Source organism: Megascapheus bottae, chromosome 16 (assembly GCF_031878675.1).
Source record: "Megascapheus bottae isolate mThoBot1 chromosome 16, mThoBot2.hap1, whole genome shotgun sequence".
Taxonomy (NCBI): domain Eukaryota; kingdom Metazoa; phylum Chordata; class Mammalia; order Rodentia; family Geomyidae; genus Megascapheus; species Megascapheus bottae.
Window position 1 is genome coordinate 2,425,621 of NC_143524.1, and position 23,601 is coordinate 2,449,221.

Sequence of the window (23,601 nt, forward strand, 5' to 3'; positions counted from 1 at the left end):
AAGTCAGACCCTTGTCAGGGAGGGGATGGTGTGTGGGCAGGGGCTCTGGGGGGGTTCAGGACGCACCAGGGTGGGGGCAGTGTGCTTGCCGGTGGGATGGTTTTGTCTGATTTCTAGCCCCCTGCGCCAGGGCAGCTTTGTCCCTGTGCTCCCATGGGGCTGTCCTGGGTGGGAAGTGACCAGGGGCCTCCCAGATGGAAGCCCAGGGTCAGAGCCCAGGAAATGGGGCATCTCATCCCTGGGGGGCCCGCAGTGCTCACTGCAGGGTCGGTTTTTCAGTTGTCTTCAAGCTGAAGCACTCAATAAATTACTTGATGTGATGTGGCGCAAGCAGGGGCTAAACTGAGCCATAAATCTCCCCGGACTCGGTGTGTGAGCCCAGCCCAGCCCACGCTCACTGCCAGCAGGGGGACTGCACCCCAGGGTGCCACTGGAGGCTCTGTGGGCAGATCCGGGGTGCTGGGGGTTCTGTGGGCAGATCCGGGGTGCTGGGGGCTCTGTGGGCAGATCTGGGGTGCTGGGGGCTCTGTGGGCAGATCCGGGGTGCTGTTGGGGATTCTGTGGGCTGGGACAGGAGGACAGCTCTTGAGCATGGCTAGACCAGTAGTCCCAAGTCTGCTGTTCCCTCCCTGACAACAAACCCAGGTCACATGACCCTTCAAAGCTGATGTCCAAGCCGCCTCCTGCAGGCAGCCCTCTGAGCAGTCCCACTGGCCTCAGGCCTCCGTCACTGACAAGCATGATGTCAGGTGCTGGCTTGAGTGATTCCTGGAGTCCATGGCCGGTCACGTCCAGCCAGATCCTGCAGGGAGCAGAAGCGGCTGTGCGCTCTGGCTGCGCTGCATGGATCACCAAAGCAGGGGACACCAGCAGAGCCCAGGCCCGGAGGCCAGTGGGGGATCCTGGTGGCTGACATCCCATCCTCATCCACTGCTGACAGAATTACGAATGTTACCCAGCACCAGTGTCTCGCGCCTGTACCCCAGCCACCCGGGAGGCTGAGACCCAAGACTCCCAGTTCAAAGCCAGCCCAGGCAAGAAAGTCCATGAGATTCTTACCTAGCATGCTCCAAGACCCGGGTTCCATTCCTTGGTACCACATACATAGAAGAAAGCCAGAAGTGGAGCTGTGGCTCCAGTGGTAGAGTGCCAGGCGTGAGTAGAAACAGCTCGGGGACAGCGCAGGCTGTCAACCCCAGGACCGCCGCACCTGCGCTTGCAGTGCAGGTGGACACAGTCAAAGACCAACTCCATTTCCAAGGCACACAGGGACTTGGGTGATGGTGGAGTCACCAGGAACTGTAAAGCCACACGCCACAGGCCACATGGCCAGAATGAGGGCCAGGCGTCCATGCTCTTCAGGCACTGGCCACTGCAGTGACCGCACTCTGACTTGAAAAACAGAAGTCCTATTTCAACACAAGTTCCCTTCACAGCTCCAGGGCTGTGACGTGGGCACATCTGCAAAGGGGACACTTTTTTGTTTGTGCAGTCCTGGGCCTTCAACTCAAGGCCTGAGCACTGTCCTTGGGTTTTCTCAAGGCTAGAACGCTACCACTTGAGCCTCAGCACCACTTCTGGCTTTTTTCTGTGTATGTGGTACTGAGGGATTGAACCCGGGTCTTCGAGCATGCTAGGCAAGCACTCTACCACTCGTCAAACTCCTGGCCCCAAAGGGGACACTTTTTATGCTCGTCTCACTTAGCTGCCCTGTGTGGCCTTGAACCTGCATTCCTCCCATCTCAGCTTCCCAAGTAGCTGGGGCTACAGGCATGAGCCACTGCCCCGGCCCGGAGGACAGCAGCCCGGGATACAGCAGCAAGTGTGCCCTCCTTCCAGGCAGTGCCCCCAAAGGCCTCACCTGAGTCCCGGGGGCCCACAGAGCTGAACTCCAGGTCCTGTCCTGGGGACTCCAGAAGTGGTGAGCCCATGTGCAATCCTGTGGCCGTGCCGCCCGTGGCCGTGGCCAGATCCTGGCGTCAGCTAGCTCTGCCAGCCTCTGCTTCCAGAAGAGGCCGTGGTTGAGAGCAGAGACATGGGCTCAGGGGGCCACAGGGTGGTCGCCATAGTCCCTTGCCTGGGGTGAGCTGGCCAGGCAGGGTGGAGGCGGCCATTCTCCAGATGTGTGCTGAAGGAGCTCGGGCAGGGAGCAGCCGTGTGACTCATGGCACAGCGAGGCCACAGGGCCAGTGTCAAGGAGACTCCTGCCAGCCACGCTGTCACCACCCCCGCCCTCCAGGCAAGCTGACTGGCCAGCCAGGAGATGGCACACCTGACACGGGGTGGTGCCAGGGAGTGGGCGGCGGGCCAGGGGACATTGCTGTTCTGGTCTTGGTCATCGGTGTAAGCATTCCTGGGTACCAGGAGTCCTCAAGTGAGCTAGCCTGCATCAGAACCAAGTCTCCATTCAGCTCTTCTGGGCTTCCCCAAGAGCCCAGCCCTCACCCTGAGAAGTCATCACTGCTTTTTCACGTGGGCCTGAGCCTGCCTTCTTCTGCACCTGTTTAACATCCCCATGCTTCCCCTCTTCCGTGTGCTGGCCTCGGAGCCCGTCCCCTGCTCCCCCCACTGCCCCGCACTGTGGAACTCTGTAATGTAGAACTAGAGGCCAAATGTGTGATGAGCCGAGGGCTAACTTCTTTTCTTCCTTTCTTTTCTGTGTGCCAGTCCTGGGGCTTGAACTCAGGGCCTGGGCACTGTCCCTGAGCTTTTATGCTCAAGGTCAGGGCTCTGACCACTTGAGCCACAGCTGTACTTCCAGCTTTTGGTGGTTAGTTGAAGATAGGAGTCTCATGGATTTATCTGCCTAGGCTGGCTCTGAACCTGCAATCTTCAGGTGAGCCACTGACGGCCAGCTGATTGCTGCATCCTGAGGGGTGACCTCATCTGCCCCCTAGGGATTCCCAGCCCGTCCTCACCTGCAGCCCCACAGGAGCTCTGTCCACTCTGGAGCAGAGGCCAGCATAGGTGCTTAAGAGCTCTGGCTGGCAGCATATGGCCCACGTCCCTTGCTGTCCAGGGAGTTTCCATGGAGTGCCCCCAAACCCAGATCTGTCAGGGCCCCTTTACACCCCCAGTGTCACCTGGGCCCCTGGGCCTGCTCAGTCTCTCATCACCACCCCAAGCATCTGCAAGGAGCAACTAACGAAGAAGCCAGGCTCCATTCGAAAGGCTCCAGTCCACCTGCAGATGGCCTGCTGCCTGACGCACCATGGCAGTGTGGTAGAGGCCTGGTCATGGTCAGGGGCAGAGAGGAGGAGGGCATCCCAGGGACCTCCCTCCCCCCTCTAGGCCCCACCTCCAATGACCTCCCTCCCCCCCTCAAGGCCCCACCCCCAATGACCTCCCTTCCCCCTCTAGGCCCCACCTCCAATGACCTCCCTCCCCCCTCTAGGCCCCACCTCCAATGACCTCCCTCCCCGCTCTAGGCACCACCCTTCCTCCTTCCCACTAGGCCCCAACCCAGTATCCTTTCCCCTGCTAGGCCCTACCCCAGTGACCTCACTTCCTCCTGCTGCTGTCTCAGAAGGGTTACCTTCCTCGGGCTGGTAGGAGGATTTATCCAGACCTCAGCAGGGATGTCTTAAATCAGTCAAAATGCATTCCTCCCAGGCAGGCAGCCTCTGGCCTGAAATCTAAGGATGGTGGCAGGCCGGACTCCCTCTCGGGACCTTCCTGCCTCCTCCAGCCTCTGCTCCCTTGGGGCTCCTGACCTCCAGGCCTCCTTGAAGAGGTCCAGCAGGCGCAGACCCAGGGGCTCACGGGAATGGGGGTTGGGGACCCAAGCTTTGGCCATCCCACAGGTCCTTGTCTGGCCGTCGGAGTCTAGACCCAGCTCAGGGTTCAGGCCAGCTCTCCTAGACCCAGGCTTGGGGCACCGGCCAGCTCTCTTGTCCTCAAAACTCTAAGAGGTGGCACTTGCTTCGCCTCTGGGTACATCTCAGGCCCCGGGCCGCATGGCAGCCCCTCGCCTGCTGCAGAGCCGGCCCCCAGAGCCAGCCCACACACTGACGCAGCCACGGTTTATTTTAGCCCAAGCCTCATGCTCAGCTCAGTCCAACAGACTCAAACTTTAACAGGAAGCATGACAAGCCAGCCCGCCTGCCATTTACAGCTGGCACACTTCCGGCCCATGGCAACACTCAGCGGCCCCCGTGGCCACTGGGAGGCCTGGGTGAGGGACAAACTGGCCCTGCCCACCCGTGCGGCCTGGGTGGTACTAGGACCCTGCAGGGGCGCCTGCCCCTTACTCGTGTGGCCTGGTGAGCTGGTGTCCAGTCTGCCTGCACCCCGTCCTTGGCTCCTGGCTAGACAACCTGCCCTGGCTTACCTGGGTCTGAAAGTGCCATCCTGTTCCAGTTGGGCCCCTATTCTTGGGCACCCAGGACCCACCTATTACCCACCTAGTGGTGGGCAGACAGAGGCACGGACAGACAGCTGGACAGGCAGGCAGTGGGTGGACAGGTGATGGAAGTTGGGCGGGTAATGGAGGAAGGCACAGTGCGCCTGTGGGAGCTTCCTCTGGCTAGGAGAGTGGTCTCCTGTGAGCACTGACCTGCTTGGTGTGGGCAGAGGCAGAGCAGAGGCCCCCTCAGGTTTCTGGGGACGCCTGACTCTTCAGGTACCATGGCCATAGGTGCAGAAAGAGAATTGCCAATTCATAGCCCCCCACACACACACCGGCAGTCTCTAGACACAGGGCTTCCGTGACTGTCAGAAGGTCGCCAGGCTCGAGTGACAATCCAGACTTGGTCCCCTGTGCCCGTGGCAGTGCTGGCTAGAGTGTCTCCGGAAGAGCCCTGTGGTGGCACCTGGCAGTGCGAGCCCTTGACTCCCTTCTGAGACACTGGGTTGAGATGGTGCCAGCCCAAGAGCTTGTGGAATCCATGCTATGGAATAGTACTGTGCCATGAAAAGGAAGTGTTGACATGGAGGCGAGATGCTGGTGGGCGGGGGGGTCACCAGAGGCTGTGTGCTGTGTGCCAGATGGCTCTGGATCTGACTGGTCCAGGACCTGGTTGGGGGGAGAGGACTATGCTCAGAAGCCCCGGGCGGCCCCCCTCCAGCTGCCAGTCAGGACCTGACCCCAAACAGCCCGTAGGCCTTAGCTGCCAACCTGGAAGTGCCAGGGCTGGCAGAGGCCACTCTGGAAGAGCCACCTGGCAGAGGGGGCTGGGGACAGGGCTCTGGCCTGGTTTGGTTTGTGCCCCGCCCCCTACTGTTCTCTCCTTGGAGCCAGATGAACCGGGGACGGACAGAGATGCCAGGTTCTAAGCTTCAGGCAAAGCCATTGGGCAGCCGTGGTGCAGGCAGAGTTGGGAGGCCAGCCTCCGCCTGGTGGGCACCTTTCCTGAGGGCAAATGAGCCCTAGAGGCCGAGCCGAGCCCTGTCTTCAGGAGCCTGTCAGACAGCAGGAAAGCCATCTGTGAGGAGGTCAAGAGAAAAACATCGCCACAGCTCCAGAAGCCTTGAGGCAACTCACTTGCACTGAACAGCCCTGGAAGTTGAGCCCTGGGCCACTGCCAAGAAGCCAGTGGCGAGAAAGCCATGGCAGGCCCCGAGAGGCCAGGATCAAAGCCTGGTGCAATGGCTCACGCCTGTTATCCTAACCACTCGGGAGGCTGAGACCTGAGGATGGTGGTTTGAAGCCAACCGGGATGGAAAAGACCCTGAGACTCTTACTTTCAGTTAACTAGCAAAAAGCTAAGAGTAGAGCTGAGGCTTGAATGGTAGAATTCTAGCTTTGAGTGGAAAAAGTGAAGGGAGAGCAGAATCCCTGAGTTCAAATTCTGGCACCAGCACACAGAAAAACAGAGGCAGCTCAAGGTGGCTGCAGTCTCCAGGGCACCCGGGCCTGGACGGGAGCCCTGGTGGGAAGATGGGATTTGGAGCTGGTGAGCCCCGCATGCCCACATCGGTGAATGTTTCCAGACACCCGGGGAGAGGCAGGGAAGCATCACACACGTGGCTCTTCGTGTCAGCTGTGTGTAACGACAGCAGGCATCTGGAGACATCAGCGCCCCACCCATGGGAGCCAGCGGCCGAGTCACGCGGGCGTCTCCAGGATGTGTTGTTACGTGGGAAAGGCGGAGGGGAGAGGGCACACGTGGGCTCACAAGAGCTGTACACACACACACGCACTCCTACACACGGTGCTTGCTCACTTCTTCCTGTTGATCCAGTGCTTTCTGTGTTGCGTGCCTGGGCTGTGAACGCAGGGCCTGGGCGCTGTCCCTGAGCTTTTTGGTGCTCAAGGCTAGTGCTCTACCAAATTCAGTCACAGCGCCACGTCCAGCTGTCTTTGGTGCTTGCCTCTGGAGGAGCTGAGCTTACTGTGTGAGCCTGGGCCCAGCTGCATAATCTGCTTTCTGAAGTTTTCGGTAGCTCGGAGTGGAGAGGTAGAGGGGAGAAGGAAAGCTGGACTTTTCTGAATACAAACTGCTTGTACATTTTGGAACTGGAAAGGTATTTCATGGAATGGTTGAACAGTTAACGGTTTTATAAATCTCTAAAAATCCAAAAAGAGAGCCTGATGCCGTGGCTCACGCCTGTAATCCCAGCTACTCAGGAGGCTAAGCTCTGAGGCTCAAGGTTCAAAGCCAGCCCGGGCACAAAAGGACCTAAGACTCTTATCTCCAGTTAACCTCTAGAAAATGGGAAGTGGCGCTTGGCTCAAGGGTAGGGTGATAGCCTTGAGCTGAAGAGCTCAGGGACGGTGCCCAGGCCAAGTTCAAGCCCCATGATCACACACACACACACACACACACACACACACACACAAAGAACGTCACATGGTTGAGCGTGACTTCTAATTAAATTACGGGCACTGACAAGCAACGCGGGGTCGTTGCCATCGCCTGTTTTTAATGCTACCTTGTTGGTGGCCATGCGGGCATTGTCGAGCTCAAACTTCTGAGTGACAGACAGGCTTACAACTGAGCAGATGATGGCGCAATTAGTGATTGCTTCCCAGGGTCTCGGGACAGAGGTGTGATGTCAAGAAACTGTGCCCACAGCCACGCTGTGGGAACCATGGCACAACCTCAGAGAGCCTGGAGGGCAGGGAACCAGACATCGTAGGAAAAGGGCTCGGGGCCCAGCACCATGGCTCACGCCTATAATCCTAGCAACTCAGAAGACTGAGATGTGAGAATCTCAGTTCATAGCCAACCCTGGGCTCAGCAAAAAGCCAGAAGTGGAGGCGAGACTGTAGCCCAACAGGAGTGTAAGGCCCTAGTACTGGCATCCGAAAACGCACCGAAACCATCCTAAAATTCACTGTGCTGCAACAACTGCCCCCCCCCTCCACCCTATAGCCAGCTTTCTCTTTACTATCACCTGCCTTCCCAGAAAGCTCAGCAGTTCCTGGAATCACACATGCACTCACTGGGCTCTGCCCCGTGTGTGGCCTGGTGGCAGCCTCCCGTGGCCCCGTGGCACTGTGGGATGTGCAGCTGGGTTGTCTTGGCTGTCTCCTCGTCCTGGACACTTTTAAGAGGCACCACGTGCAGGTCTTCTCCAAGAATGAACTCCAGGGAACAGGAGGGCTGGTAAACACTGCCCAGCAGAATTCCTGGAGCTCCACACTCCATCTCAGCTTGCCGGCCTACGCGTAGAGGTATTTGCCATACGTAGCGTGTGTTTACAGGGCTGGGGTGTAAACCGGGGCCTCGTATGCTGTACGCAAGTGTCCCACGTCGAGGTACCCCACCCACCCACAGCTGTTTGGACTCCATTGGTTGGGGGGGCGGAGCTCACACTGTCTTTGGCCTCGGACTGATCCTCCTGCCTCTGCTTCCAAAGCTGCATCATAGGCCTGAGTTACCGTGTCTGACTGGTTTCCGGGACAGCCTGGATCCCAGACCTTCCTGTCCCTACCTTGCCGTCAAACATTTGTTTCTTGTTGCTAAAATTTTCTGCTTCTCTCTGGTGTCTTCACCGTATACTTTGCATAGCACAAGCTGTTTACTTCTGGTGTTGTTTAGAGACTCGTGGTCACCTACATTTTCTCCTGCATTGTCTTCAGTTCTGGCTGTGGGTCTTGCATGCAGACTGTGAGGCACTGAGGGCAAACTTTGTGGAAGGTTTAAGGTCCGTGTCAGCTTTACCTTTTGTACGTGGTGTCCAACCTTCCATCCTTCCCCCAGTGAACTGCCTGTGCCCCCTGTCAAAGATCCACCGTCCAGATCCGTGGGGGTGAGTTTCTCCACACTGGGTCTGTACTGTGGACCCTGCTGTCTTGCTTACTCTAACTTCATAGTGAAGTCTTGAGGTCAGGCGGTGTCAGCTCTCTGCCCTCTGTCAAATGGGCTCACTAGGTTGGCTCTTTTAGCTTTCCATACAAACTCTGTGAGGATTGGCTCGTTAGTACTCATGGAATAGTGGGCTTGGTGGCAATGCTGTTTATGAGCTGCCTGCACAAGTCCCAGGCATGGAACGAGAGAATGAGCATAAAGGACGAAGCCCAAAGCAAACACAGCACGAAGGGGGGCGGGGTTACACTGAGTGGGGAGAAAGAGACTGAGAAAATATATTATTAATATGCTTGATGTGATCAAAGAAGAAACTGCCACCTTGAAGCAGGAACAAAATGCTCCTTTATAAAAGAACACTCGGAGAACAAAATACAAGTTCTGGAAATTAAAAATATTAGAGCAGATGTGAATATTTTGATAGATGGACTAAAAGATAAAACAGCGGATTATGTAAAATCAAAGGGGGAAAGCTAACAAAATGAGAAGGCCCTTCTACGAGGTCTGTCGTGTGTAAAGCAAGGCGTGCCTGGAGACAGTCAAGGGGGGAGCGGGGAGGGTAGAGCAGAGACGAACCCACACTGCGGGGCAGGCGTCACCACACACCCGGGAGGCTCGGCTGCCCTGCCAGGAGGGGGCGTTGCAGGCGTGCATGGAAACACGACCATGTTGGGAGCAAACCATGAAGAGGCAGCGCTTTGCCCACTGATGACCACGTGGGTCTGGATGGATCCTCTGCACACCTAGCAACTTGAGATGGATAGTAAATTCCTCCTGTGTGCAGTGCTGCCTGGCTCTCTACTTGTGCCCACTTTGCTTCCCCGTAGCAGGTGCACAGCGTGAGAAGGCCCCATCCTGCTTGTAAACTCCATCTTTTACCGTTATGAACTCTCCATCCTCGTTGCTAATACTTCGCCTTGAGCAACGATTTTATTGATATATAATTCATATAGTCTAAGACTGGACCTCTGGAAATGTATAATCCAGTGGATTTGCGCTAATTTTCAGTTGCACAACCATTAGTACCGTGTAACTTTAAAATGTGTCACCTCTAATAAAAGATGTCGAGAAGGTTGGAGATGTGGCTCAGGTGGTAGAATGCCAGCCCAGGAGCCAAAGTGTCAGGTACTGAGTTCATGTCCAGGGGTGGCCCGGAATGCATTTGACTTTCTTTTTTTTAACTAGAAAACTATTTTTATGTTGGTTGAAGACGATTTCATGATAGTAATGCAGTCACTTCACCCCTGGGCTTTCTCCTTTTGTTCACTTTCAGCCTCTTGGTCATTTTGTTTGAAAGTGCACAGACAGCTTGCTTAGCATGCATGAAGACCTGGGTTTGATTCCTTGGTACCACATACATAGAAAAAAGTGGTAGAGCTCTAGCCTTGAGGAAGCCCAAGGACAGCGCTCAGACCCTGAGCTCAAGCCCAGGACTGCAAAAAAAAAAAAAAAAAAAAAGTGCACAGACAACACATTTACGTTTTTTTTAGCCAGTCCTGGGGCTTGAACTCAGGGCCTGAGCACTGTCCTTGGGCTTTCTCAAGGCTTGTGTTCTACCACTTGAGCCTCAGCACCACTTCCAGCTTTTCTATTTATGTGGTACCAAGGAATCGAACCCAGGTCTTCGTGCATACTTGGCGAGCACTCTGCCACTAGCCAAACTCCTGGCCCCAACATTCACATCTTTTAAAAGATCTACTTCTTAATAATATAATTGCTGGGGTTGGTTAGTCTAGATGTATGAGTCTGTGATCTGCCCACTTCTTTTTCTCTTTCTCCCTCTCTTACTTTGGATTATTGATCTGCTGATGGCTTTTGACTGCTTTTGATGGCTTACATGCTGTTGCTGGTGGCTCTGGGGTTACAGATACAGCTTTCCCCTCAAGCCCTGGAACTCGGTGCAGGTCTGAATAGTTGCAAAGAATCCACAGTGTCGTTTTCTAGCCTCATCTATTTTAATTCAGAAGAAAAGCAATCTTGTATTTCACTCCAGGATTGAATGTTGCATAGTTTTTTTACGTCCAGTTTGAAGACATCCTTCAGCGTCTTTTCTGAGGGTTTCTGGGCGGGCGCTGGGACCGGCGCCCCGCATGTGCTATGCCAGTGCTAATCCAGTGCTGTAGCGTGGATCCACCCGGCAGCCCTGGTGCTCTTCTCTGTGCATGTGTAGGGTCCACAAGTAACTTCATTCCTTATCTGATAAGGTCTTAGTTTGCCTCAATTCTTTGAAGATATTTTAATCAGTTCTTTCACACACTGAAGGGGTTATCCTATCATCTTCTGGCCTGCAGTTCATTTTGCTTTTTGTACCAGTCCCGGGCTTGTACTCGGGACCTGGTGCCCTTCCCAAGCTTTTTGTGCTCACAGCCAGCAAGTACTCTACCATTTGAGCTACAGCTCCGCTTGTGGCTTTTTGGTCTTTAATTGGATAAGTCTCGAGGAGAGCTAGGGAATTTAGCTCAGTGAGAGGGCACGTGCCTGCCAAGAGCAAGGCCCTGAGTTTGGTCCTCGGTTCTAGGGGAAAAGAACTCTCAGAGACTTTCTTGCCCGGGCTAGTTTCAAACCGCAATCCTCAGATCTCAGCCTCCTGAGTAGCTGGGATTCCAGGGGTGCAGTAGCGCCAAGCTCCGGCCTGCAAGTTTTTGATGGAGTCTGCAGTTACTCTTCTGTGGTGGCTTTAAGATTTCCATCTTGACTCTGGCTTTAAGCAAACTGACTAAAATGTGCCTTCCCTACTCTTCTGTCTTGTTTCAGACTTCCTGAGCTTCTTGGAACTGTGAATTTATTTTACACTAAATGTAGGAAATCGGGGGCCCATTTTTTTCCCCAGGTGTTTTCAAGGACCTATTTCTGACCTTTGAAAACCGTCGGTATCGTTAAGCCAGCCCGTTCTGTGTTGCCCCAGACATCCTTCAGACCACTTTTCCTCTCCTCCCCTCCTCTGGGTAGGGAGGGGGCTCTGCTGCGGCCTGGATCCCAGCTCTGCCATGTCTATCTGTTCTCAGCCTCACCCTCTATATTTCTTAGCTGTTATTTCTATTTAACTATTTCTTTGCTGATGTTCCTGTGCCTAATTAAGTATTGTTGCAAGTTCTTGCTCTGTCAGTTCCCGTGAGTGGTTGCAGCTGAGTGGGCTCAAGCGTCTGCTGGGTGCTACCCCTCCACACCACTGGACTCAAACCGCACGTCTGTCTACCTGTAATGGCAGGAGCTCACATTTCCATTGGTGCTTCAGCCTTACCTCCAAGGTGCTGTGAGACCTCTGCAGACTCAGACCACACGGGGGAACGGAGGAAAGCTGGCACACTGTGCAAGGCATGCCCATCATCTTCCCTCTGCCGACGCGCCCCGCTGTCCCCGCAGCTGCGGCTGCCCTGGCCGTCTTGTAGTGCGGAAGTCTGCCTGCTTTGCTCAGAATACAGAGCCTTCCCAGGATGCTCTGGTTTGGCCTTGAGGATGGGAACTGTATTACGTTCACTCTGCCATTGCCACTTGCAGAGGAATTCGTTTTAGAAGCTTACTTTACCTTACCCTTCAACCTCAGACTTTTATACCCAGCCAAAGTGCCAACGGTTACCGCAAAGCTATTGTCAAATTATGGCACCTGTTGAAAAGGAAATCACCTTGGGAAGTTTAGAGAATGTCTCGTCTGAAACAAGGTTGTATGAATGAATGCAAGCAGGGTGGAGCCTTGGATAAAGGCTGGGGACGGCAGGCATGGAACAGCAGGCCTAGAAAGCAGAGCCAGCCACTCAGAACTGGCCAGGAGACGTCGGGAGAAGTTTCTTCAGGGAAAAAAAAAAAGACATTTAAAATATCTAATGGAGCTGAAGATTTTGAGGAGATTTACATAATTAGAGAACTGTTTGGATTTGAATTACTGTTAAGTACATAGAAAATTAAACCAATAAAAAAAATTATTTTGCTCCAGGGGGAAAATGTACAGGAAAAGACAAAGTAATCTCGGTAAACTATGTAGTGTAACTGTGAATGAAGCTGTGCAGCCAGGACAGAATCCCGAGGCCTGATTGGAGGGCAGTGGTGCTGGACCAGAGGTGGGCAGGTCCAGCGCCAGACGTTCTCATCTGCAATCCCAGCTACTCACCAGGCTGAGATCCGAAGATCCAGGCTCAAAGCCAGCCTAGGGTGGTAAAATCAGAGACTTATTTTTTTTCCAGTCCTAGGGCTCCAACTCAGGGCCTGAGCACTGTCCTTGGATTTTCTCAAGGCTAGAGCTCTACCATTTGTACCACTTCTGGCTTTTTCTATGTATGTGGTACCAAAGAATTGAACCTGGGTCTTCGTGCATGGAGGCAAGCACTCTACCACTAGGCCAAACTCCCAGCCCAAGTCAGAGATTCTTATCTCCAATTAACCACTAAAAAAAATATTCAGAAGTGAAGCTGTGGCCCAGTGGTAGAGTGACAGCACCAGGCCCTCAGTGCAAACCCCAGTACCAGCACAAGGAAGGAAAAAGTTAGGGAAAGAGCTGCCTAGTGGTTCTCTGCCAAGGGTATCTGAGACCTTCTAGAGGAAGCACACTGCGGGGCTGAGCCAGTACGAGCTGTGGGGCTTGTACCCAAGGTCAGCATCGGGTGGGACACCTCTCAGAGAGGCCCTCCGCCGCCGGCACCATGGGGCACGCGTGTCTGCAGATGCGAGAACACATGTCCATAGCATCTGGAGTGGGAGTGCTGTGGCGGGGGTCCCCTCGGGGAACAAGACTCTGGCAGGCGGGCTCAGGGCGTGTGGCCTGCGCCAGCACAGGGGAAGCTGAGCCACACCCAGCTGGCCCTGAGCTCCCAGGAAAGCCGCAGCCCCTGCTGCTGTTGCCACCGCCCAGATGGTCTGGGGCAGTGGCGGATGGGGGTCTGAGTACCAATGGCCACATCTCGTTCACCATCTGCCAGACGTGCCTCTGTGGTCTGATGGAGCTCGTGGCGTGGTGACGGGCAAGGAGGCCAGCTGCTTCCCCCACCATGCTCACAGGACACTCTCCGCCCACCCTCCCCCAGAGCCGCCAGCCCCTGGCCCTTCCCAGGGGGCTCATAGCTCAAGGCCTGTGCCCTGGGTGCCCTGGGGCAGAGCCAGGCTCCACCTGCAACCTCCCGGGTGTGACCGGGACCCGTCTCAGGACCCGCGATGTGCCGGCGAAAGCCCGTCCAGCAGAGGTCACCAAGGCAGTGCGGGCTAATGGAGCCACAACCTCCCCGCCAGGCCCCAGGGCCATGCACAGCCCAACCCCTCCAGATGCACCTTGATGGGTGGAGAGACCCAGGCATGAATGGAGACGCGGGCCCTGTCCTTCTGTGTACCAGCACTTCACCGGCCCTCGCACACTGCTGGGCTAGCTTTGGCCCTTGGAGAGCTAGGACCGCAGGGTAGGGTGGACGGGACACTCTCAGGGCCTGTCTGTCCTCCCTTGCTGCTGTGTCTGCCAACACACTGAGAACACAGTGCAGAGCAGAGGCCCTGCTCTCCAGGGAGACCCACCTGCCCAGTCACGTGGCCATGTGGCCTGGTCACCGCCGTCCTGCCTCACCCTAGGTGCTGGGGAAGGCTGTAGTGTGGAGGCTCACAAGGTGCCATCCTGGGGGTGGGCGTGGCAGTCGTGACTGGCTGGCCTAAGGCTGCTGTGCCTGGCAGGTGGATGTAGATTGTGGAATAAATGTCTTTTGCTCCTGAACAAAGACACAGGGTAGGCAGATGGCAGCTCAGAGGAGGGCGCGGATGGGTGTGACTGCATGCCCGTTCCAGCCCTTATGGGGCCAGGCAGACCTCAGGCCCTAGCGCCCCTCCTGACGTGGTGCTGGACTGGGTGCCCAGGCTGTCTGCCACCGAGTTGGGGCTGTGAGGTTCACTGAACAGGGTTCACCTGCAGCCCGCGGTGCTGGAGTTGGGCTGGTCTGAAGCAGCAGTGGCTGGCTTCCCCGAGGGGCGTGGGTGGACAGGCCTTTATTTCCATCCTAGCACCTGGAACTCTGCCATCTCCAACCATGGACCCCACGGCCGTGTCCATGGCTGCCTTTCCTCTGGGGAGACTTCAGCTGTGTATTTCTTAACGAGGTCAACAAAAAGCACTCGGCAAAGTCACCGTGACCTCAGAGTTTGGGGCCCAGTGCTGCCTCTGGTGTGGGTGTCCCCTAGAATCTGTGTGCGCTCACGTGACGTGTGCATGGGCGAGGGACAGTCCTGAAGCTGGCCCTGAGCTGTTTTTGCTCAAGGTTAGTGCTTTACCTCTTGAGTCACAACTCCGTGTGCGGCTTTTTCGGGGGGGGGGAGTGCTAAACTGGAGATAAGAGTCTCATAGACTTTCCAGCCCAGGCTGGTTCCAAAGCACAACCCGCATAGCTCAGCCTCCCGAGTAGCTAGGATCACGGGCGTGAGCCTCTGGCTCGTGGCCACGTCTAGCTTTTTGCTAATTAATTGGAAATAGGAGAGTCACAGACTTTCCTGCCCGGACTGGCTTCGCGCTGTGGTCCTCAGATCTCAGCCTTCCAGGTAGCTAGGATCACAGGCCTGAGCCACTGGCATGGGGCTCATTTCTGCTTTCTGGCCATGGCGCACGGCTCCTGAATAGCAGAGCACTGGGACACACCCATCTCCCAACCAGGGAGGGGCTCTGCCTCCTACCTCCTCAGAGAGCCAAGCTTCCATGCCAGCTCAGGTCTCGGTGGGGAACGGAGCTGAGTCACTGCAATGTGGGCTTCACATCACACAGGACGCAAGGAGGCGCCGTGTTTGGAGCACTGTCCCTGCGGGCCCCTCCCCGGCACAGAGCCGCAGGCCCTGAGGACTGGACGACTGGGGCTCGCAGCCCCGTGGGCCCACAGCAGCAGCAAAGGCTGTGGTGGGGCCGCAGTGGGGGGCGCCGGTGGAAGGCACACGCTGCAGCCCCCACCCCTAGAGGGAAGCCACCGCTCCAGCCGCGGGGGCCCCGTTGGGGTTGTCCCCAACACACACACACCCCCGTCCCTAGTGGAGGAACCCCAGATCTCCTTCCGTGCGCCCCGGCCGGCCTGTCGCTGACCCGTCCTCCCCATCTGCCCGCAGGTCAACAGCGAGAATGTGGTCAAAGTGGGTCACAGGCAGGTGGTGACCATGATCCGCCAGGGGGGCAACCACCTGGTCCTCAAGGTCGTCACGGTGACCCGGAGCCTGGACCCGGATGACACCGCCCGGAAGAAAGGTGTGTGCCGCCAGGCTCCCACGCGGCGGCCTAGCGCCCCTCCAGGAAGTCCACACACAGCCACCGGTCCGGACCCTGGGCGGGACAGCCCCGCTGAGGGAAGCCAGAGCTGGGACCTTCCTGGGCGGGGTGGAAGTGGGGGGCGCAGAGGTGGGGTGCAGTCAGCCTGGGAGAGGGATTGCAGGACAGGGCTAGGGCAGGGACGCAGCTGTGAGGTGAGGCAACTGGGGGACTCCTGAGGTCCCCAGATCCCAGGGAAGCCCCCACCCTCCCCAAAATGCATTAGCAAGAGTGAGGACTGACCAGGCCCGGACACCACACAGCTGGCCTGGACAGTGCCCAGCCACTCCATCCTACACACTGCATGGCCCCTGCCAGGGTGCTCTGCAGCGTGGCCCACCTACACCCCACGCCGAGGGCGGGGGGGAGGCCACGGGCCCCGCCATGGCGCTCACGCCTGCCTCTGTCTGCCCATCAAGCGCCCCCGCCTCCAAAGCGAGCACCCACCACAGCCCTCACGCTGCGCTCCAAGTCCATGACCGCGGAGCTGGAGGAGCTCGGTAAGAGCCGCTGTCTGCCCTCCTGGCCCATGTGCCATGCCCCAGCCCGTGCCTGGCTCTGCGCTGCTCTGCCCATCCCCTGCAGCGACACGGGGACCCCTTCCTGTCCATTGCATGCCTGGGGCCCATGCATGGCTCTGCACTGCTCTGCCTGTCCCCCGCAGCAACACAGGGACCCCTTCCTGTCTACTGCATGCCTGGGGCCAGGGATGCTGTTATTAGTTTTGGTTTATCTAACATTGTTTTATTTTGAATTTTTGGGCCTCTCACTAGTGGATAAAGGTAAGAAGCCCCATGGGGTCCCTACAGCAGCTCCCCTGCTGTCTAGGGCACCCCACTGACCCCCATCTCAGCCCAACCTGGGGCCTGCCCCACCCCTGTGCAGCAGGTGTGGCCCTGGGGACCCAGGGGCCTCCACACCCCAGGTTTCCGTGCACGCAGCACCATATAAACAAATAGAGCCCGCGGGGAAGGTGACCACCAGCCACCAGGGCCCTGGGACTTTTAAAGAGAGGGAGGCCATAGAGCAGGCCCCATAGGGAGTCTCTCCAGGGACGCCTCTGGAAAGAGGGAGGCTGTGCCAGGGAGGACACGTGGAAGAAAGCCGGCTGAGGGCAGACTGAGAACCCAGGGCCTCTCGGCTTCACTCCCGACTAGTGGATGCCAGCCTGCCAGGAAGATAATACATTCCACCAAAAACAAAAACAGAAACAATCAATCTGGGCATCTCAGAAAGACCTTCCCCTCCCTCGTCCCCTCCCCCCTCCACCGATGGGAGTCCAACAGAGCTGTCTACTGTGTGTCTGGGGTGGGGGCCCCACTGCATTCTGGGACTGGGGTCTGAGAGTAGACAGAAGTGCCACACCCTGTCCCTCCAAGCAGCACCCTCAGGGCTCCCTTGCACAGCAGGGATGGCAGTGGACGCGCCATGTATATCACTCCAAGAGGAGCAGAGCTTGCTGCCTCTGCCCAGAGCCTTGGGGTCCACTGGAAAAGAGGCAAACAGCTGTGTCTATGGGGTCCGCTGAGGCCTCCAAGCTCTTGGTCTCCCTCCACCCCTCTGCCCTCCAAACTGGTCCACCCTAAGCCTGATTTGTGTCACAGCTGCCCTGCAGAGCTCTCTCCCACCCTGCCAGGGGCTTTCCCTATCAGAAAGGGAGTCCATTAGCCAGTGGGAAGGAACAAGATCCAGACACTGGTTGTGGAAGCCTGTGGCCTCAGAGCCCCACCCCCTGCCCCTCCACCGTACCCTCCCTGCCTTGCCACTGCCACCCTGAGCTGGGGAGGGCGCCGCCATCTGTCCATGGCTCATATTGTTCCCTTTCTGTTTGCAAGCCTCAGTCCGGAAGAAGAAGGGTAAGGGAAGCCCAGTGTCTGTCTCCAGTCCTGCCCATCGCTCCTCAATAGAAGAGAAACTCCCTTTGTGACCATTGCGTGAAGTCTAGAATGTGCTGTGAGCCTTATGTCTTCTCCCCACCTCAGGGTCCTGCCTGAGGGTCCAGCCCTGGCACACTCCCGACCCCGTCCCCATCTGTCCAGTCTGCTTGGCTTCTGTCTGTGACTCCCTGACCTCCCTGGGCTGGGCCGGGTCCACGTGGCCAGGAAGCCCTGAGGATTAGGGTGGGGGGGGGACTGGCCAGCAGCAGCCTTGGAGCCTGGGAGGGGCACATGTGTGGCTGGCTGTGGTAGGAGAGGCTCAGCCTGCTGCAAGCAAGTGACTGTCCCACAAGCTGGTCTTACTGGAGTCCCAGGGCCTGCCCACATGGGCTCCGGAGCCACCACAGAGCTGGCCCAGAGAGGCAGCCCACAGGACCAGGGCAGAGGCCACCCGAGAGCACGTGGCCACATTCCCCCTCCTCTTCCAGAGGAGGAGCTCGCTGGAGGACAGAGGGCAGAGGGCAGAGGGCAGGGCCACCCAGAGGGCAGCCTGAGTCTTGGAGCTGAGACACCACCTTCTATTTGCACAGAATGCCCCGGCCACCCTAGAAAGGGAGGTGGGCACGCAGGACTGGGCACACAGGCCGTGCCACCCCTCCTGCTCCCCTCTGGAGGAAGCACGCTCCAGAAAGGCCATGACGAGCAGGGAATGGCTCTGGCTGCTACACTCATGCCATGGAGAACGCCTCCCCACATCCGACACCAGCAGGACCTACAAAGGCCACCTTACCTGAAAGGAAGCCTTGGCCAAGATGGAGTCACACAGAGCGCGCGGACGCTGTTCCGACCCTATGCATCGCGAGGAATCAAGCCCAGGCACGAAGGAGCACCTGGAGCCCCCCAGCTGGGAGCACGCAGGATCTCATCCCAGCCGTGGAGCCCGGCCTCCAGGGCCGACCGAGGGCAGCTCTATCCTGTCCTGCTCACGGCCGTGTGTTCAGGAGGCCATGCCTGCAGCAGTGAGGCCACCAGAGTCCCCGCTGTCCCCATGGCACATACCACTGCTTGCTTGAGCCCTCGGGGACACTCAGCCACCCAGGGCAGCTCTGGCAGGAGTGGAGCCAGGGGCCTCTGGGCGATGTGGAGGTCATGGGACAATGACTTGGGACCCTGCCCCTGGAGCCTGCAGGCATGGGGAGGCTGCAGCCTCACATCCAGCGCCCATCCACCCTCAGGATGGCGGGGCAGTGGGCTCCTCTGGCCGGTCCCTGGAAGTGGCTGTCCCCGTCAGGGCTGTCCCCGGGGTGGCAGCCCCCGGAAGTGGCACCTGGGGAAGCCTCCACTGAACTCTCATCCCAAGGCCGGTGAGAGGGCAGCGGGTGGCAGCTGAGCAAACCACGTGTTCCGGTGCCACAGAAGAGAGAAGTGCAGAACGCAGACGGGCTAGCACTCTGGCCACCAATGCCACGGCGAGCCTGCGCCCCTGCAGCTCACAGGCCTGGACCTGCAACAGACAGCGCAGACAAGCACTGCATGCCTGCGACACCACCCTCCAGCCGTTCTGGGGAGCCACAAACCAGGCCCCGCCCTCCTGAGAGGATCCTCCCTTTGCCGGTTACCAACACATCTGTGTCTACAGAGACGCAGGCCTGCTATGAAGAACGAAGGCCCAGGTCACCGGGGAGCGTTTTCTCAGCTCCTTCCCGGAGCCATCTCCCTCAGCAGCTGCCCTCCATGTGTTGAGTACAGGGGCCAGGGGCCAGAGCCCAGGGCCAGGCTTTGGGAAATCAAGCCTAAGCCTCGGGAATTCAGTGAAGAGCACGAAGCTACATTCCTGTTCTACCAGCAGGGAGTGAGAAGTCAGGCCACTGCCACCATTGGTCAGCAAATTCAGGAGACCAGGCTGGGGCCATCCTCTCCATCTGAAACACCAGGGGGAAAGAGGCCCTGGGCCCCAGCTCCCCCGCATTCCGACAGCTGGGCGGGGAGGAGGGGCGGTATTTACAGAGTGTGGACTGTGTATGCCCAAGCTGGCTATAGCACCATGGCTGCCCTCTGCGCTCCAGTCAGCTGGGCAAAGAAGCCTGGCGATGGCCCGCCAAAGCTGGGCCCCCTGGCAGAGAGCTGCAAGGCCAGTGGCTCCCCGCACAAGCCCCTCAGATCTGCAGACTCCATGAAGGGCAACTATGGCTGCCATGGCCGCGGGCTCCATACTGAGAAGCGGGGAAAGGCCTCTGGTGATGACCTTGTCTCCCTCGACAACGCTGGCACAGCTACTGTTTTACAGCACCTGCCACAGGCCAAGGGGAACAAGTCCCAAGCCACTGTCATCTCCGTGGACACGTGAAGCCTCTGGGGACACACTGCATGCCAGCAAGGCCTTCACATGCTGTGGTGGTCTGCTGTCCCCAGAGACAGATCTACAGCTTCGGAAGTTTCCCCAACACTCAGCAGCCCAACAGGAGATCGGTGGGCCAGAGAGGGCCCCCAGGAACACGGAGGTCTTGGCTGCCAGCCCCCCACGGTGAGCTTGTGCTGGGACCTTCCCTGAAAGACCACTGCATCTCACGCCTCTAGTGGCACTCCAGCCCCTCCCCAGAAGCCCAGCCCAGCTGCCCCTGAGCCACAGCGCTCACCCAGCTCACCAGAGGCCTCGCCAGGCCCTCCCTGGGCCTCGCCTACTTCTCAGCACAGCAGTCCTGGTCTTGCCAGGTGAGCAGCCTGGAGTCCCAGCTACTCAGGGGGCACCGTTCTCTTTGCTTTCCACAGCTCGTCACGGATTGGGGGAGGCTGGCTTCCTGAGTCCCCAGAACTTCTCTGTCTGAAGCCCTGATGCTCTGTCAGGCTCCAGGGCAGTGGCACCCCTCCTGCGTCCTCCAGGCCTCCCCGTCCCTAGGCAGAAGAGTCAGGACCAGGGGTCCTGTCGACGAGGGGTGGGGGTCCCCAGTGGCTGAGGAAGTGCACATGGCAGCCCGGTTCTGGAGAGACATCAACTCTTCCTTGGGAGAAACACTCTGGGGCTACCAGTGGACTCAGCTAGCACCCCGAAATACCAGAGAAGACCATGCATCTCGACTGGCCCACCAAACCCACCACCCCAGCGCCACCTGAGCCTGGGTCGGGAAGGAGCAGAGCCCAGCTGACAGGTGAGGCAGGGCAGGGGAGAAGACAAATGACCCAGAACCCTGCTCAACTCAGCCATCAGATGGCAAAAGCAGAAGCCCAGCCCACAACCAAGGAAGTGGCTTTGTGGAAGCAGCAGAGAGCCAGGATGGACACAGGACGGAGGCAGGTGGAGCTGGCCTGCCCAGCACAGCAAGGAGAAAGCGAGACGGCACACAGCAGGAAGCGGGCCGGAGACATGGCAGAGGGGTCGGCTGTGAAAGGAGACAGGCCAGAGGCTGCAGGACCGCCACATGCAGCAGGGGCAGCTTAAGGATTTTTTGCTGTCACTTGCTCCACATTTTGTTCGTAATTCAAAGAGAGAAACGGTCCACCCCGTGTCAGCAAACATCTTCCCCAAAGGACCCGACAGTGAGCTCGTGGGTTCACAGCCGTGAGACCACTCTGGTCCCTCCTCCCTGCGCCCCTGTCTAGAATGAGTCAGAGGGGCTAGGATGGGCACTGGGCCATCTTCTTGCATCACCATGGGCAACAGCACGGTGCCAGCTCGGGGGTGGCCCACAGCAGGCCAGCTCCTCCAGAAGCGCTGTCCACCAGCCACTTCCATGGCACCTCAACACCATCTCAGACACGACACCCCTCACCTGTGCTCCCTTCACAGGCAGCCACAATCCCCAGAATGGGCTAGGGTCGTCTAGAAGTCCTCGAACTTGTAGAAAGAACATTCCAGATGGCCTGCTCCTCCTGTCCTTGGCCAGTCAGGGCCCTCCAGTGCACCTGAGGCCAGGGCACTGACTTGCAGGGCAAAAGCAGAACAGGGCCTCATGCCCCAGCTCAGACTCCTCCCCAGGGCAAAGGCAGCTATCCAGACTTCCAGGACAATCTCGCCTTTCAAGTTAAAAACAATCATGGGTTAGGGCTGGTAGTAGACCACTTGTCTAGCATGCAGAAAGCCCTGGGTTCAATTCCCCGTTACCACATACACAGAAATAAGCTGGAAGTGGTACTGCGACTCAAGTGGTAAAGCTCTAGCCTTGAGAAAGCCCAAGGAAAATTCTTAGGCCCTGAGTTCAAGCCCTAGAACTGGCAAAAAAAAAAAAAAGGTTTAAATTTTTGTTCTAAAAAATACATTTTGTCAGCTAGGCACGTGGCTCATGCCTGTAATCCTAGCTACTCAGGCTGAGATCTGAGGATCTCAGTTCAAAGCCAGCCTGGGTACTAAAAAGTCCATGAGATTCTAAACTCTAGAAAACTGTGACACTGTGGCTGAAGAGCTCAGGGATAACACCCAAGCCCAGAGTTGAAATCCCACAACCAACCAATAAAAAACACATTTTTCTGTTAATTTCTAAGGATTACTTAAGCCCTTTCTTTAGAACTGGGACTATTCTAGTGAGAAGACATGGTGATATACCTGCAGTATGTGTCTGTGAGCCCGCAATGTCCATTCCTGGCCTGGAGTACAAGGTTGTTTACAAACTGCATTTGATTACAAAAGGGAGCATTTCTGAGTCTTTATTTATTGTATTTATTTATTTATTTTTAATTCCACAAGTTGTAGCTAGGTGCTATGCCGGTGGCTCATACCTGTAATCCTAGCTACTCAGGAGGCTGAGATCTGAGGATGGAGATCAAGGTTCAAAGCCAGCCCAGTAGGAAAGTTTATGAGAATCTTATCTCCAATTAACCACTAAAAAAGCTGGAAGTGGCACTGTAGCTCAAGTGATAGAGAGCTAGCGTTGAGCAAAATCTCAGAGACAGCGCCCCAAGACAGACGGACGGACAGACAGATGGACGGGGACACACACACACACACACACACACACACACACACACACACACACACACAAATTGAGTGTATCATGGTGATATATACCTGTAAACCCAGTACTCAAGAGGCAGAGGAAGTAGGATCACAAGTTCAAGTTAGCCTGTGCTAACCTGAAAATATGAATAAATGAGGTGGTCCAAAAAGGGGTCAGGGAGCACTGGACCCGGGAGTTCACTGACGCTCTGACGCAGTGGCCGAAGGCCCCGGGTTCGGGGTGACGAGCACGGCTGAGGCCCACCGCTACCGCTCCACTGTGCCCCTCGGGCAGGCGAGGTCGGGGTCGTGGGCCTACTGGGCGCATGCGGCAGGGGAAGATGCATGGGTGCTCCACACAGCCACCTGCCTGCAATCCCGGCGGGGGAGGGGGGCTGGCACTGCTTTTCGGCGGCGTTCTACCCAAGCTGGGCCTCCTGGGAGCAGTGGGCCACTCTGATCCTCTTGCTCTGCTGCAGATAAACCGGAAGAGACCATCCCGGCCCCCAAGCCCTCGCGGGCTGCCGAGAACGTCGCCGTGGAGTCCAGGGTGGCAACCATTAAGCAGAGGCCCACCAGCCGGTGCTTCCCTGCGGTTTCTGACATGAATGTGAGTACCCTGCCCTGGATGGAGATGGGGCTCGGGGGTGCTGGAAGGTAGATGGGTAGAGAGACTTACAGCCTGTGTGGGAGGCAGTCTCCACAGTCCATGACACAGCCCCTTACTACACAGGCGCAAAGCCCAAATCCATATGCCTCCTCTAGTGCAAACCATGGTGGGGCCAGGGGCCAGTGCTTCACATTTGTAATCACTACTACTCAGAAAAATCGTGGTTCAAAGCTAGCCAGGGCAGGAAAGTCCAAAAAGTGGGAAGTGGAGTTGTGAATCAAGTAGTAGAGCACTAGCCTTGAGCAAAAGCAGCTCAGGGACAGAGTCCAGGCCCTGAGTTCAAATTTCAGGAGTGGTATATATAAAAAAAAAAAACAGAAGCCAGGCGCAGTGGCTCACACCTATAATCCTAGCTACTCAGGAGGCTGAGATCTGAGGATCAAGGTTCAAAGCCAGCCTGGGCACTAAAGTCCAACTCCAATTAACCACCAGAAAACCCAAAGTGGCACTGTGGCCCAGGGGTAGGGCAGTAGCCTGGAGCTGAAGAGCTCAGGGACAGCGCCCAGGCCCAGAGTTCAAGTCCTATGACAAAAAAATAAATAAATAAAAGGCATAGTGGGACTCAGATCCCACTGAGCCTGGCCGCCATTTGTCTTGCCAGCCTGAACAGCTCAGCACTGGGCCCA

General features: G+C 57.1%; 1 protein-coding gene across 3 annotated transcripts in view; it reads left to right on the forward strand.

Moving 5' to 3' along the window:
• Nucleotides 1-23,601, forward strand: part of LOC150052249 (SH3 and multiple ankyrin repeat domains protein 2) — an 86,410-nt gene that overhangs the window by 45,179 nt on the left and 17,630 nt on the right. For all 3 annotated transcript variants that reach the window (XM_090347181.1, XM_090347182.1, XM_090347183.1), the window contains exons 3-7: nt 15,306-15,441; nt 15,921-16,001; nt 16,275-16,283; nt 17,337-17,357; nt 22,785-22,915. In XM_090347181.1, the coding sequence (XP_090203307.1) occupies nt 15,306-15,441; nt 15,921-16,001; nt 16,275-16,283; nt 17,337-17,357; nt 22,785-22,915 (378 nt within the window). The remainder of the gene's footprint in view (nt 1-15,305; nt 15,442-15,920; nt 16,002-16,274; nt 16,284-17,336; nt 17,358-22,784; nt 22,916-23,601) is intronic.